General features: G+C 39.3%; 3 protein-coding genes and 1 pseudogene across 4 annotated transcripts; 2 read left to right on the top strand and 2 right to left on the bottom strand.

Moving 5' to 3' along the window:
- Positions 1-454: 454 nt before the first annotated feature.
- Positions 455-3,924, top strand: LOC103946395 (uncharacterized membrane protein At1g16860). Of its 2 annotated transcripts, XM_009357128.3 has the most exons (4): positions 509-1,609; positions 2,212-2,349; positions 2,857-3,068; positions 3,223-3,924. In XM_009357128.3, exons 1-4 carry the CDS (start codon positions 860-862, stop codon positions 3,413-3,415), a joined length of 1,293 nt encoding a protein of 430 aa, XP_009355403.1. In that variant the 5' UTR covers positions 509-859; the 3' UTR covers positions 3,416-3,924. The 2 variants fall into 2 exon arrangements, with proteins under 2 accessions (XP_018502695.1, XP_009355403.1); XM_018647179.2 differs by lacking the exon at positions 2,212-2,349 and having other exon boundaries at positions 455-1,609.
- A 118-nt stretch (positions 3,925-4,042) lies between these two features.
- On the bottom strand, positions 4,043-7,188 carry LOC103946314 (tropinone reductase-like 3). The gene is given in 7 exon segments (XM_048582440.1): positions 4,043-4,315; positions 4,439-4,504; positions 4,506-4,541; positions 4,634-4,762; positions 4,954-5,088; positions 5,310-5,426; positions 5,896-7,188. Coding segments are annotated over 7 exon segments (771 nt in total). The 5' UTR covers positions 6,034-7,188; the 3' UTR covers positions 4,043-4,165.
- Positions 7,189-7,973: 785 nt separating this feature from the next.
- Positions 7,974-9,246, top strand: LOC103946488 (protein PHLOEM PROTEIN 2-LIKE A1). Its single transcript, XM_018647245.2, has 3 exons — positions 7,974-8,190; positions 8,530-8,651; positions 8,737-9,246. Exons 1-3 carry the CDS (start codon positions 8,026-8,028, stop codon positions 9,101-9,103), a joined length of 654 nt encoding a protein of 217 aa, XP_018502761.2. The 5' UTR covers positions 7,974-8,025; the 3' UTR covers positions 9,104-9,246.
- LOC125476389 lies at positions 9,028-11,764 on the bottom strand (annotated as a pseudogene).
- Positions 11,765-12,439: the final 675 nt, after the last annotated feature.

Below are 12,439 nucleotides of genomic sequence, written 5' to 3'. Positions count from 1 at the left end.
ACTTGGTAAGGTTGCCCTAGGAAACTAACTTTGTTTCTATAGGTTTCTAATGACAGTTGCTAATATTAACTTGGACTTTCCTAACTTTCATATAACACGGTTGATAAAATATTCTGTAAATTATCTTAATTTAACTAGAATAATTTTTACACTGAATCGTATCGAATGGAGTTAGTGAGAAAAACATATAAGAAATAGATGTCCTTTGAATAATATAGACAAAGCTCTACACATTTTTCTTTTTTCTTTGCGACGGAGGGAAGGGGATCCTGTTCGGATTCCTTTCTCCTAATCTATCAAGTTTGGAGATCCGGATCGTTGAAATTTGATCTAACGGTTACAAATAGGAGTCCATTTTAAAAGTTATAATAACTTTAACCGTTGGATTAAATTTCAACGACCGGAATCTTGGAACTTAATGGATTAGGAGGAAGGAAGAGAATCTCTTTCCGCGACCGAGTTGATCACCCTTCAACATGGAACGGGAATCCATCAAGCGGACAGCAAAGCTTGAGGGGCAAAATGGTAAAATCAGAGGCTACTTGGTGAGTGAGTTTGTGGGGTGGGGCGCATCACATCTACCATGAGCCTTCATCAAAACAGGGAAAACCACAATCGAGTAAACTTGCTGTACCGCCATCTGAAGACAGCGGACACACACGTCATTATCACAAAACGTCAGACCCATTTCCGTCATTTGCTTCACCTTCTTCCTCAAACTCCCACCATCACCATTCACACCCTCACTGCCACTCTCCCTCCTCCTCACCAGTCCTCCATCACTCTCTCTCTCCTCGTCAATTGCAACTCTAACTTCTGCAGCTGCTGCTAATACTTCCTCTCTGTAAAAAGCCCAAAAATGGGTAGCCGAATCCCATCTCACCAGCTCAGCAGCGGGCTGGTAGTGTCGGGCCGACCCGAGCAGCTAAAAGAGCGCCAACCGACAATGGCGTCACGCGCCGTCCCATACACTGGCGGTGATGTGAAGAAATCTGGAGAGCTAGGCAAAATGTTCGACATACAAATTGCCGATAATCCTCTTTCTGCCCCATCCAGCGGACCTCCTCCTCCTTCCAAGCTCTCAGGCTCACGCCCTTCCTCCTCCTCCCAACATAACAGCGGATCCGTCCGATCGGGGCCCAATTCCGGTCAGATTTCTAAGAAATCCTCCGGCCCCTTGACTCCACAGCTTCAGGTAACTGGCCTTATCACCTCCGGCCCATTGGGCTCGGGCCCACTAAGCTCCGGGCCCAGGAGGTCGTCCGGCCAGCTGGAACAGACGGGGTCGATGAGCAAAAGCAAAGTGGTGTATGGGTCGGCGGTTACCACCTTAACCGACGAGGTCAAGGTGGGGTTTCGTGTGTCAAAGGTTGCGGTGTGGGTGTTCATGGTGGTGGCGGCGATGGGGTTGCTAGTGGGTGGGTTTCTGATGGTGGCCGTCAAGAAATGGGTGATTCTGGTGGCGGTGGCGCTCTTTCTGGTGCCGGTGTTGGTGGTTATTGTCTGGAATTTCGCGTGGCGAAGAAGAGGGCTGCTAGGGTTTGTGAGGAGGTACCCAGATGCTGAGCTCAGGGGTGCCATTGATGGACAGTACGTCAAGGTTACAGGGGTAATTTCACTCTCCCCATCTCTCTCATTTTTTCCTTTCCTTTTCCATGTTTATTTAGTTGCTTGCTCGCTCTTAATACAATTGGGTTGCTCACTTGCTCTTGCTATTTAAATTTGATACCTTCCCAATTTGTTATTTTCAAGATTTGATTAGGGATATTTTCGGATGCTACATATTAAGCCTTTTGTTTTATCTAGCGTTTATAGTTTTGTTTCGAAGACTTTGTGGGTCAATTGTTTGATTTCGACAAATACTAAGAGGTTGGATTATCACTGTCAATTCGAATGTTTCTGGTTGTGTATTGATGTATACGGGCATTTGGTACCACGTAGGAATTTGAATCATGACTAGTGGAGAAGTTGAAAGTAAAACAATATTGCAGACGCCGGTTAAGTCAGTTGGCCATGGCAGTGTGTCTGGCTCTTTGCACCCGAGTTTGAATCTCCCTCCATGTAGATTAAAATGACGCCTTATCAAAAAAGTTAAAACAATCTTGGATTTCACCGTAGTAATAAATCTTTTTATTCTACTATGATGGTTTGGTTTTATTCTTCTTTGCTTGTTTTTCATAGGTAGTAATATGTGGATATCTCTGCATGTAGGTTGTTACCTGTGGCAGTATTCCGTTGGAATCATCCTACCAAAGGGTACCTAGGTGTGTATATGTTTCCACCGAGTTGTGCGAATCTAAAGGATGCTGTGTGCGCAAGTCGGAGAAAAAAAAATCTAGGCATTCAGAGGTTAGTTGTCAGACTATTTGTGCTTATGTGCTCTGAACTGCGTTCATTGTCAAAGTTTGACTGACGATTTAGAATAAAGATTTGTGTATACTGCACTCGTCGATCTGACAGGGCCTTGAGAAGTGAAACCCAGTATATACATACATATATGTAGATATATGTTCATACACTATGTAAACTTAACATTTTAGGCATGCAGTACCAGATAAAATTAGCTCATGCGATTCATGACATGAATATAGCCAGATATGAGTATACCTGAAAGATTTATGTATGCATTTGTTATCCTCCACTGGTGGGCAAACAATTTGAAACTCCTGCTTGGATTTTTGTTGGGGTAATAATACAGTATAATTAACCTGAGTTCCACAAATGGTGCCATCTGCACGTTGTCTTTTGCAGTTGTTTGCACTACCAAAAGATTGCATATGCAGTTCTCTGTTTACTTTAAAGACTTCAGTCAGGCTGGAATATTAAAATCTAATATTTATGTTTTCTTCTGAACAGAAATATGTGTCTGACTTTTACATATCAGACTTCCAATCGGGTTTAAGAGCATTAGTGAAAGCTGGCTATGGAGCCAAGGTTGCCCCTTTCGTAAAACCAGCTACTGTGGTGGACGTGAGAAAGCAAAACAGAGAGTTATCTCCAAGTTTTTTGCGCTGGCTTGGTGAGCGCAACCTCTCTACTGATGACCGTGTAATGCGCCTCAAAGAAGGGTATGCTGCTTTCTTGTTTCTAGTCATAATTTTTACATGGTCAGAGATTTTTGCATCTAATTTGTAACTGGAAACTCGTATATGATTATACAAATTGTGAGGTTCTTTCCTTCACAACTTATAGGCTTTTGAGAACATGTTTCCTCCTCGTCAGGTATATTAAAGAGGGCAGCACTGTAAGTGTGATGGGGGTTGTCAGACGCCACGATAATGTGGTCATGATTGTTCCTCCAACGGAGCCTGTGTCAACAGGCTTTCAATGGTTTCGCTGCCTTCTCCCGACCTATGTTGAAGGTCTCATTCTGACGTGCGATGATAATCAGAATGCTGATGTGGTTCCTGTGTAGATATATTCAGTTTCATGATAGTTGTTTTTAGAAGTGGGATTTGCATGTAAAAATATGAAGGCTGAAACCGAAGGAAAAAGCACATACGACAACCGGCTCTGTTCTTTCCTTCGTGGTAAAGTGTTGTAAGCCTAAAGGTGCAGTTCAGATAGACTGAAGATAGCTTACTCTGGATTAATATGCTGTGAAGGTGGTAATGTAATAGGGCAAAAAGGCCCGACGACCACCCTTTGAAGAAGTTTGTAGATGATGTAACGTCGGAAATCAGGATGCTCTGATTTCGTGTACATAAGTCATAGCTTCATAGAGTGCCCAAAGGGGTTCCGGCTGCCTTTCGTCTGATGCTCGATTGCAGTACTCAAAGTAGTTGCTAGGGTTTCTGTGGTTTTCTTTTTTGGTTATAAACCGTCCGGCCTCACGTGTATTTGTATTTCATCTTTTAATGTGTATTGTTTGTGACAAGAAGGAAATGTTAATATTCTATTAAGCATGGGATTATGTAGCGTTAATGTTTCGTGTCCAAGATTGTAAATGCAAAATTTACTCTACTTGCGAGATTTATGTGTATTATTAGATCTTCCGGTATCAGATTGGAAAGAATGACGAGACATTATGAGACGGCGAAAATTAACGTTGAAAATCGATAGGAGTGAATTTTATTGATATTTGCTTCAAGGTCCAATAGTTATTATGAAAAAAACACTTGTTCTTGTAATGATTCGAGCGAAAACATGTTGATAAAGAAGGGAACTAAAGTCTAGAGGGCATCCCTCCGGCCACAACTATAGTTTCTCCGGTTATGTAAGAAGCATCATCGGATGCCAAAAAGGCAGCGGCAGCAGCCATGTCTCCAGTGGTACCGAGCCTGTTGAGTAACGTCTTCTCCTCGAGGGCCTTCCTCTGCAACAAAATACCATTCGAGTTCAGTCAACCACAAAGGTCAATGGCCATTGCCCAAGATCCGTCGGAAAGGAACTATATATCCCAACGTTGGCCTTTATATACGCGCACATATATACTTACCACGGCATCAGTTTCTGTAATGTATGAAGCAAAGTTTGTAGGAACAAAACCCGGAGCAACACAATTTTACACGAGTATCTGGTGCCATGCCACCGGCAAGGGCCTAAGTAAGACCAGCAAAGAATAAGCTGAAGAAAATGTGTGGCTTCCAGAGCTGAAGAAACAAACGGTGTAAAACAGGAACCACCTACATACCTTGGTTAGCCCAAGAAGGGCTGTTTTAGTGACCCCATACATAGCCATGGCAGCTCCTGGTGGATCGTAGCCAGCAATTGAGGAAATGATAACAACAGAAGAACCCTTCGTCAAGTGCGGAAATGCATCCTGCACATATAATCTAGTATTATAACCTAGCAAACAACACCAAAAATTTATGCATATCGAATATGCGAGGAGAGGACAAAATAAGTCATAAAAAAGTCCATATCGGCAACTGTTAATTGCAGCTTGAGCAGAAAATTTCCATGGGAAAAGTGCTCTTGGCTGTTCGATCACGTCTTCCTGTGGCCTTTTACCTTGAGAAGAAGTATAGTGGCTTTGACGTTGATTTCCCATAGCTTGTCAAGCACAGATTCTTGGGTTTGCAATATGGGGTCAACTGATGGATTGGCAGCAGCGTTTGATACTACCACATCTATTTTTCCATATTTCTGCAAACAAATCAGTAAAATTCAAACGTTCAACGGAATGACATTGAAGAATCATTGAAATGGAGAAGTAATTGTTTATAAGGAAAAGAGAGAGACCATCTCATTTGGAAGATGACTCAAATCAGAGGTTGTAATCAAGTATTTTTCGTAGTTTTCTGTTTATATTCCGCGTCTTGCTTTAACAGTGAATGTAAAATCATGGACTCGACGAATGTTCTTACCTGCACAGTCTTGTTAATGAGATTCTTCCTTTGTTGCTCATTTGAAACGTGGCAAACGACTCCCAGCGCCTCAATTCCTAGAGCTTTAAGTTTCTCAACTGCTTCATCAACGTTTTTCTGGAACAATTTGATCAAGCAAGAAAAAATACGCATCAGCACAACCATTAAAAAACAGCATAAAACTCAAACATGTACCATTTAGCTTGATTGAAGTTCATGATATGCAGTATTTAACTTTCCTCTCTTCATCTTTCCCGGGGATTAAACAAGAACGGACTGCTGTTAGAAAGGCTAAAAGCACATTCTGCCAACTTGAAAGCGTTTTTGGTGAAAATAATAAACTATTTCTAACATAAGTACTTATAAGCAGAAGCGCTTTCTCGAGAATTTGTCCCCAAAAAGCCTGATTTCATTTTCAGCAATCAACCACACACAACGAAATTCAGCGGTTCAATTTTCGATCCCAATATCCACGGAAACCAGAAAGAAATCAAATTTGACTAAAATTGAAGAAAAACCCAGATGAATTTCATGTAAAAAAGTCAAAGATTCAGGAGGAGAGGATTGATGAGTGTCGGAGACTGACCTGCTTGCGGGAGGAGATGACGACGGAGGCGCCTTCCAAACCCAGGCGCTCGGCGATGCCGAAGCCAATTCCCTGAGTGGAAGCCGTCACAATCGCTACCTTGCCTTGGAACCTCCTCCCAATCTTCGATTTCTCCATTTTTCTTGGGTTTCTCCGTAACTAGACAGGCTTGTTTTCCTTAGCTGAGCAAAGCGCGGGCAGAGACAATATTGCTTCGCTCCTCTATTTTTTTTTTTTTTTTTACTTATTTTTTTAACTGACAATTATTGCCTCCTGACGCCGAGGAAAACGGTTTAGAAGCCAATTACATACTTACCCGCCTTGTTTGGCATTTCGTATAAAAAACGGATAATACTAATAATTCAAAGCCATTATTTGATGAAGCCATTATTTGATGTGTTTCTGTACCAAATAGTCACTGAATAATTAATCTGGCCCTACCAGTTTCATAGGGCACATGCTCACTTATTTATCCTCTCCACAACTTCCGTGTTATTAGTCGGGTTCTTCGTTTTTTTCCAACAATCTCCCGTTCGCTGCACATTGTCCATGAAGTCCTTCCCATGGACTGGATCTAATCGCAGGACTGACAATTGCAGAAATGGAAAAGATAAAGACTGAATTGGCCATCCCAGAGATTCCACTACCACCCTTCTCCTTTGTCTCCTCTCCACCCTTCGAATTTGGAATTGAAAGTTATGGCGATGACTTGAGATTTCCACCAGCCTTCTCTCTTCTTCATCTTCTGTCTCAATTTGATTTATTGGAATGGCAAAGAAAAGGCTTTTTTCTTAATCTTGAGATATAAATAGGACAAACCGGTTATGTTACTATGCACAAAACTGAAATTACTAAAATACCTATATATAAATACTAAAAATCATCAGCTCATTGCATCACTTTTCTCATTTGGAAGAAAGGGAAGCAGAGATAGCTCTACATTTTTGGGTTCTGAGCTCAAATTTCGAAGAAAAGAAAGTCCAAAAAGAGATGAGAGGAGTGAGTTGGGTTTTGTACCATATTTTCTGTTTTGATTGGAAAATTCTATTTTTTCTGGCGACTGAAGCTTCGGCAGACATAGTAAGGTAGGGTGTTTAGTTCCAAGTTTCTATATCAATTATTTATGGAATAAATGGGTTATTTGTAAGATGAATTAATACTTAGAAGTTAAATTAGGGTTTGTGTTTCATGTTGGAGCTTATGGGTTGTGGAATAAACTTTACTTTTTGATGTGCTACAAATTGGGATGGAATAATTTCTAACTAACTTTTACCTGTTGTGGTTTACTAAAACATCTATTTATTGATGTAGCACTACTCGGAGCTCTGTTGCAGACTTATAGTAATCACTTGCAAATTCAAATATTACTTTATAAGCTGGGAATAATATATGAGATATGATGCATTATCTGAGAATGAAAACTATTCTTCTGCATAATGGAATATATACAATCAACAAACAAAAACTTTAGCATATGGAATAAAAGGCTTTTTCAAAGGTGTTTTCCAATCTAGTGATTTCCCACATGGTCGAAATTTCAAAGTAAAATAAAAGGAATTCATGCTTGATATCTACATTTAAAAGAATAAAAGGTTTGCAACGCAAGGTATATTTCTTCTGCATTATCTGAGAATGAATGTTATTCTTTTGTATAATGGAATATATACGATCAATAAACAAAAGCTTTAGCATATGGAATAAAAGGCTTTTTCGAAAGTGCTTTCCAATCTAGTGCTTTCCCACATGGTTGAAATTCCAAAGTAAAATAAAAGGAATTCATGCTTGATATCTACATTTTAAAGAATAAAAGGTTTGCAACGCAATGCATCTTTCTTCTGCATTATCTGAGAATGAATGCTATTCTTTTGCATAGTGCAATATACACGATCAACAAACAAAAGCTTTAGCATATGGAATAAAAGGCTTTTTCAAAATTGCTTTCCAATCTAGGGCTTTCCCACATGGTCGAAATTCCAAAGTAAAATAAAAGGAATTCATGTTTGATATCTACATTTCAAAGAATAAAAGGTTCGGAACGCAAGGCATCTTTCTTATCCTTATCCGCATGTTGCGGGGACTTTTGGAAATGACTGGCTTAGGCCTGTCTTCCTGCGTATATATAGTGAAAACATGATTGAAGAACTGCACGAAGAGATGGATCAGGCAGCAAAGACGTCGTTCCCACACAAGTATCAAGACATTCTAAGAGAATTTAACGCACGTATCGACACGTCCTCACCTGAAAAATTCCATTCGGAGCTCGGAGAAACAGGAATTTTCGACCAACAGAAAAAGGTGAAATCCATGCATTTAACTTTTTGACAATTTTAAAAAGAATTTCCCACTCTTTGTTTCTCAGTTTTTTGTGTGAAATTATCAAAATGCTTCAGAAACGTCACTGAAGTTTAGCACACTCGTTTTCTGCGTCTGGACACAAGTGTTTGTTTATTGCATTTGAATATTTGTATAAACAAAAGGAGATTCAATTAAAGGGTAGAAATAAACAGGGCGTGCAACAGAAGAAAACGGTTGTGCGAAAATCATTGCCTTTTAAATATATTAAAAGATGAACTCTTAACACAACTTGAAACACAACAATCATGTTTATCCCATTATTTTCTGGACTATTATTAGCATAGGTATTGGGTTGATGAAAAGGGCAAGAACTGTTTTATGGTGTATGCAAGAGCTCTCAGAATCGCTTGGAGTGGAAACAGACGTCAGTGGCGCTGGTACACCGAGAGAGCAAACAACAGGTACCGAAAACTTGAATCCGTATATCACAATTGATATTGCTTACTGCTATATAGTAATCGGTCCTAACTTAGGGTTTAACTGCAGCGATGTCTCCGTTGAGGTTGCTGAACTGTTACGTGCATATTGGCTAGAAGTGCACGGGTTTTTTGAGACCGGATACCTGACACCCGATACTAAGTATGAAGTTTCATATGTGATCAAGATGAAGGAACCAAGCTCCGGATGGGAAGATAACGTCGACTTCAGCCTCACTCTCCCTCAGAACACGATGAGGGGCCTGAATATCAATAAAAAAAATCTGAAGCAGATATCAAGGGAAGATTGGAGTTATATACGAGTTGACGAATTTACACCTGGGCAATCTGGCAAGATGGATTTTATGCTCCGTCAACCTGGGAGACTGAAGACAGGGCTTGTTATCAAGGGTGTCGCCATTCGTCCTACAACCTAAGTTGCAGAGCACCCAGCAGCTTCCATTACGAGCAGAGAAATAACGTTCTGATTTTTATTTTATTAAAGCAGAAATAAGACGAGTGCGTATGTAAGAAATGATCGGAACAGAATAATAATGAAGGGATGATACACTTTTAACTAGTGCCCAAATTCACATTTTTCTTTCTGCTTCAGTGAAGAGAGAGTAGTGATTTCACATAGGACCAATTCTTGATGATAAAGATCGATCCATGATCGTTATCGATGATTATTTCTGAATTACAGCAATTCACAGCTATTCCACTTGCCTAAAGCAACATAGGAAAACATGCTATGCTGTACAAAAACCCCTAAAGCAAAATTCATATCAGGAAAGGAAGACGTGCTGAGATATAACAGACATATCACGCGCTTGAAATGCACTTTACAGCGAAAGTCACCAATGAAACAATGAGAGACCACCTTCCTGTGGAAGATATCTTCTCAGCACGATTGGGAAAAAGAAAAAAATGAACTGTCAGGCACATCAAATGTCTGTTGTGTAATCTTCGGGCTTGTACCATGATGAAAAATCGGTTCCTTTGCTCTTCAATTTCTCTGTTGCAGGTGCAACCCTCTCTAAGAGCTGCATTTTACAAAAATTAAATTCTAGAATTATTTCTTTAAAACCACTAGTGCATTTAATATGATTACAATCTATCGGCGTCTTTTACAGGAAACTATAGCACCACTAAGAGCTCTGTTATGGACTTACAGTAAACATCTGCTCTACTCACCTCCCCCCGACCTACCCTAACACAAAAATTGGAGGAAAAATATGGAAGGGGAAAGGAAAGCTTGCCACTTCATGAGTAGAAATATACATCAAGTTAGGGAAACTGAATTGGCCTTTGACTCTTCGTAAATGGTTATACAACTAGTAAACAAGATTAGTGGTAGTAACAGAAAGGCAATGAAACGTTAAGATCTTGCATTCTATAACCGTGGTTTGATCTTAACACGTAAGGTTTTGCAATTAGATTCTGGAAGACTAACCTTGCCATGCAGCACACAGTTGGATACCAAGATAGATCTATCAAATACAGAAAATTTTCCGCCATCCATGCACGTAACCTTTCCACCTGCCTCTTCAACTATCTGCTCAAAATTGCAATAACAAATTCTATGAATACTTGAAATCACACTTCTGGATGCCACGATTCTGCAGAGAGAAAAGTGAACTATAATTTTCATGCATCAGTTTAAGCATCTTGTCACAAGAGATTGTCCGAAGCAACACTTCCAAACACTTGCCATAAAAACGTAAAGGATATGTCTAATGACAGAAAGTCTATTATATGTATATTCTCCAAGCGTAAATTGTTCATACCGGAACCAAACTGTCAATTGATACATTATTTTGTTATGTGCTCGATTTCCGATGTATACTTTGAGTTATCACAACTCTTTCCAGGTATTCAACTAGAAAAAATAAAAAGAAATAACCCATGTATAAGAAAGTATCAATGATTATTTAGGCTCTCGTAACAAAGTAAAAACAAAATCGAAAAGAAAAACCAGAACAATATGTCATATAATGCAAATAAAAAATCAGACCAAATTGCTTTAGGGAAAGGAAAAAAAAACTAAAATTGAGAGATAGAAAACAAAAATCTCTGCCGATGTATTATGTTTCCACAAACCCAGAACAAGAAGGTATTCAATTGAGTGTTATAACAATAGACTTCCAAATATTACTATTCCACAAACACCAAACAAATGCATTTATGAGAAGACAAAACATTACCAAAACACCAGCTGCCGTATCCCATGGCTTTAGTCGATATTCCCAGTGTGGGCTTCTACAATCCGAAGAGCTACATGGCACATGTCTACCGCAGCTGCACTGAGCCTTCTCACACCCTAAACATTACGATGTAGGGATAAAACCAAGGGGGGAAAAAGAGTTAAAGTCATAAACATGAAGAGAGAGAGAGAGAGAGAGGGAATAGGAAGTTAATTAATCCTAAAGCTAAAGCTCAAATAAAATTGCTTAGAACTAAAACGAAAGGTTATTACCCTGCTGATGTCGGTGAACTCTTTAAATAACTCTATGTTGGTGATCCATACGTCATCTTGTTCATAACCAAATCCAGTAACAAGAAGAGATCGTCCCACCTGAAATATGGAAGAGTACGAGCCTAAATAAATAAAAATTTGGTTTCTCCTTTACACAGTAAGCAATACACGAGATAGCTCATCCTTCTCTCTAATACCTTTTCTAGTTTCTAACTTGCTACCTTTATGCCTAACATTAATTCTGGTGGTGGTTGGAATTTCTGAAGAAAATAGGTAAGGATAATCACAGCCTAAGGTACGTTATGGTTTTGTACTTTTGTTTATTGCATTCTAGTACAAGGGAATAGCAATAAGTGTTAATCAATATACCTTTGCAAACTTCTAACATCCAATAAGATCGGACTTAGTCATCGGCCGAAAGTACCATGATTCGACATAGTTATAGATTTCAAAATTCTTTTTCTTCTGATAAAAGAAATACTAACCTCATCAGCTTGGCTCACGTGAATTCTTTGGCCATTACAAAATGCTCCCCCTCCTATCATAACACAGATTATCGATCGAGCTCAACATCAATAGTACACTGAGAAAATCAATTAAGGCTAAGGAAACTATTTAAGCAGAACTTCCATAACAGCACTAGCAGAAAAAATGCAGGTATTCCAACACATAGGGCCCCCAACGAACTCTATCTGAAAATATAAACAGAAAACCAACATGTTAATTTCCACTATGTCAGTCATAGACGTTATAGTATAAGAAGATTTTTGGTCCACATCCTATCAGTTCGAGCTTTTGAAAATAATGGTAAATAAATAATATTTATCATGGTAACAGAATAAGAGATCCTGAGCTCAAATCATCGCATTGCAACCTTGCAATGTAAGTTGAAGACACTTTTGACTCTAATAATGAGGCCCACATGTGAAGGGAAGTACTAGAAAATCAAATAGACATCTTAACATATCATGCAATCATGCAAGCAACATGTCAAATAAAATCTACTATATGTGATCAGTACCACGGCAGCAGCAACAGGTCTTCCTCGAAATAAAAATCTAACAGAAACTGCAAAGCTAGGATAACCATGTTCAAAATTTGTTGTTTGCCGTTCTCCAGATAGAACTCCAGGGGTGTCTACAAATGTAATTTCATCTAGCAACTATAACCATAGAAAAGGAAGATTAACACAATCCAAGAGGAAGATTATGGTGACAAAATCAGCAGAAATGCTATATAAATAGAAGATTACAAAAATTTCAAAACTCACTGGATGTGGCATTTGTGAACACTCAAA

This window comes from the organism of the source record quoted next, unplaced genomic scaffold, assembly GCF_019419815.1.
Source record: "Pyrus x bretschneideri cultivar Hongxiangsu unplaced genomic scaffold, Pyrus_bretschneideri_v1 Contig19, whole genome shotgun sequence".
In the NCBI taxonomy this organism is placed as follows: Eukaryota; Viridiplantae; Streptophyta; class Magnoliopsida; order Rosales; family Rosaceae; genus Pyrus; species Pyrus x bretschneideri.
The sequence above is the reverse complement of the archived record's forward strand: the minus strand, read 5'-3'. Positions and strand labels throughout refer to the sequence as shown.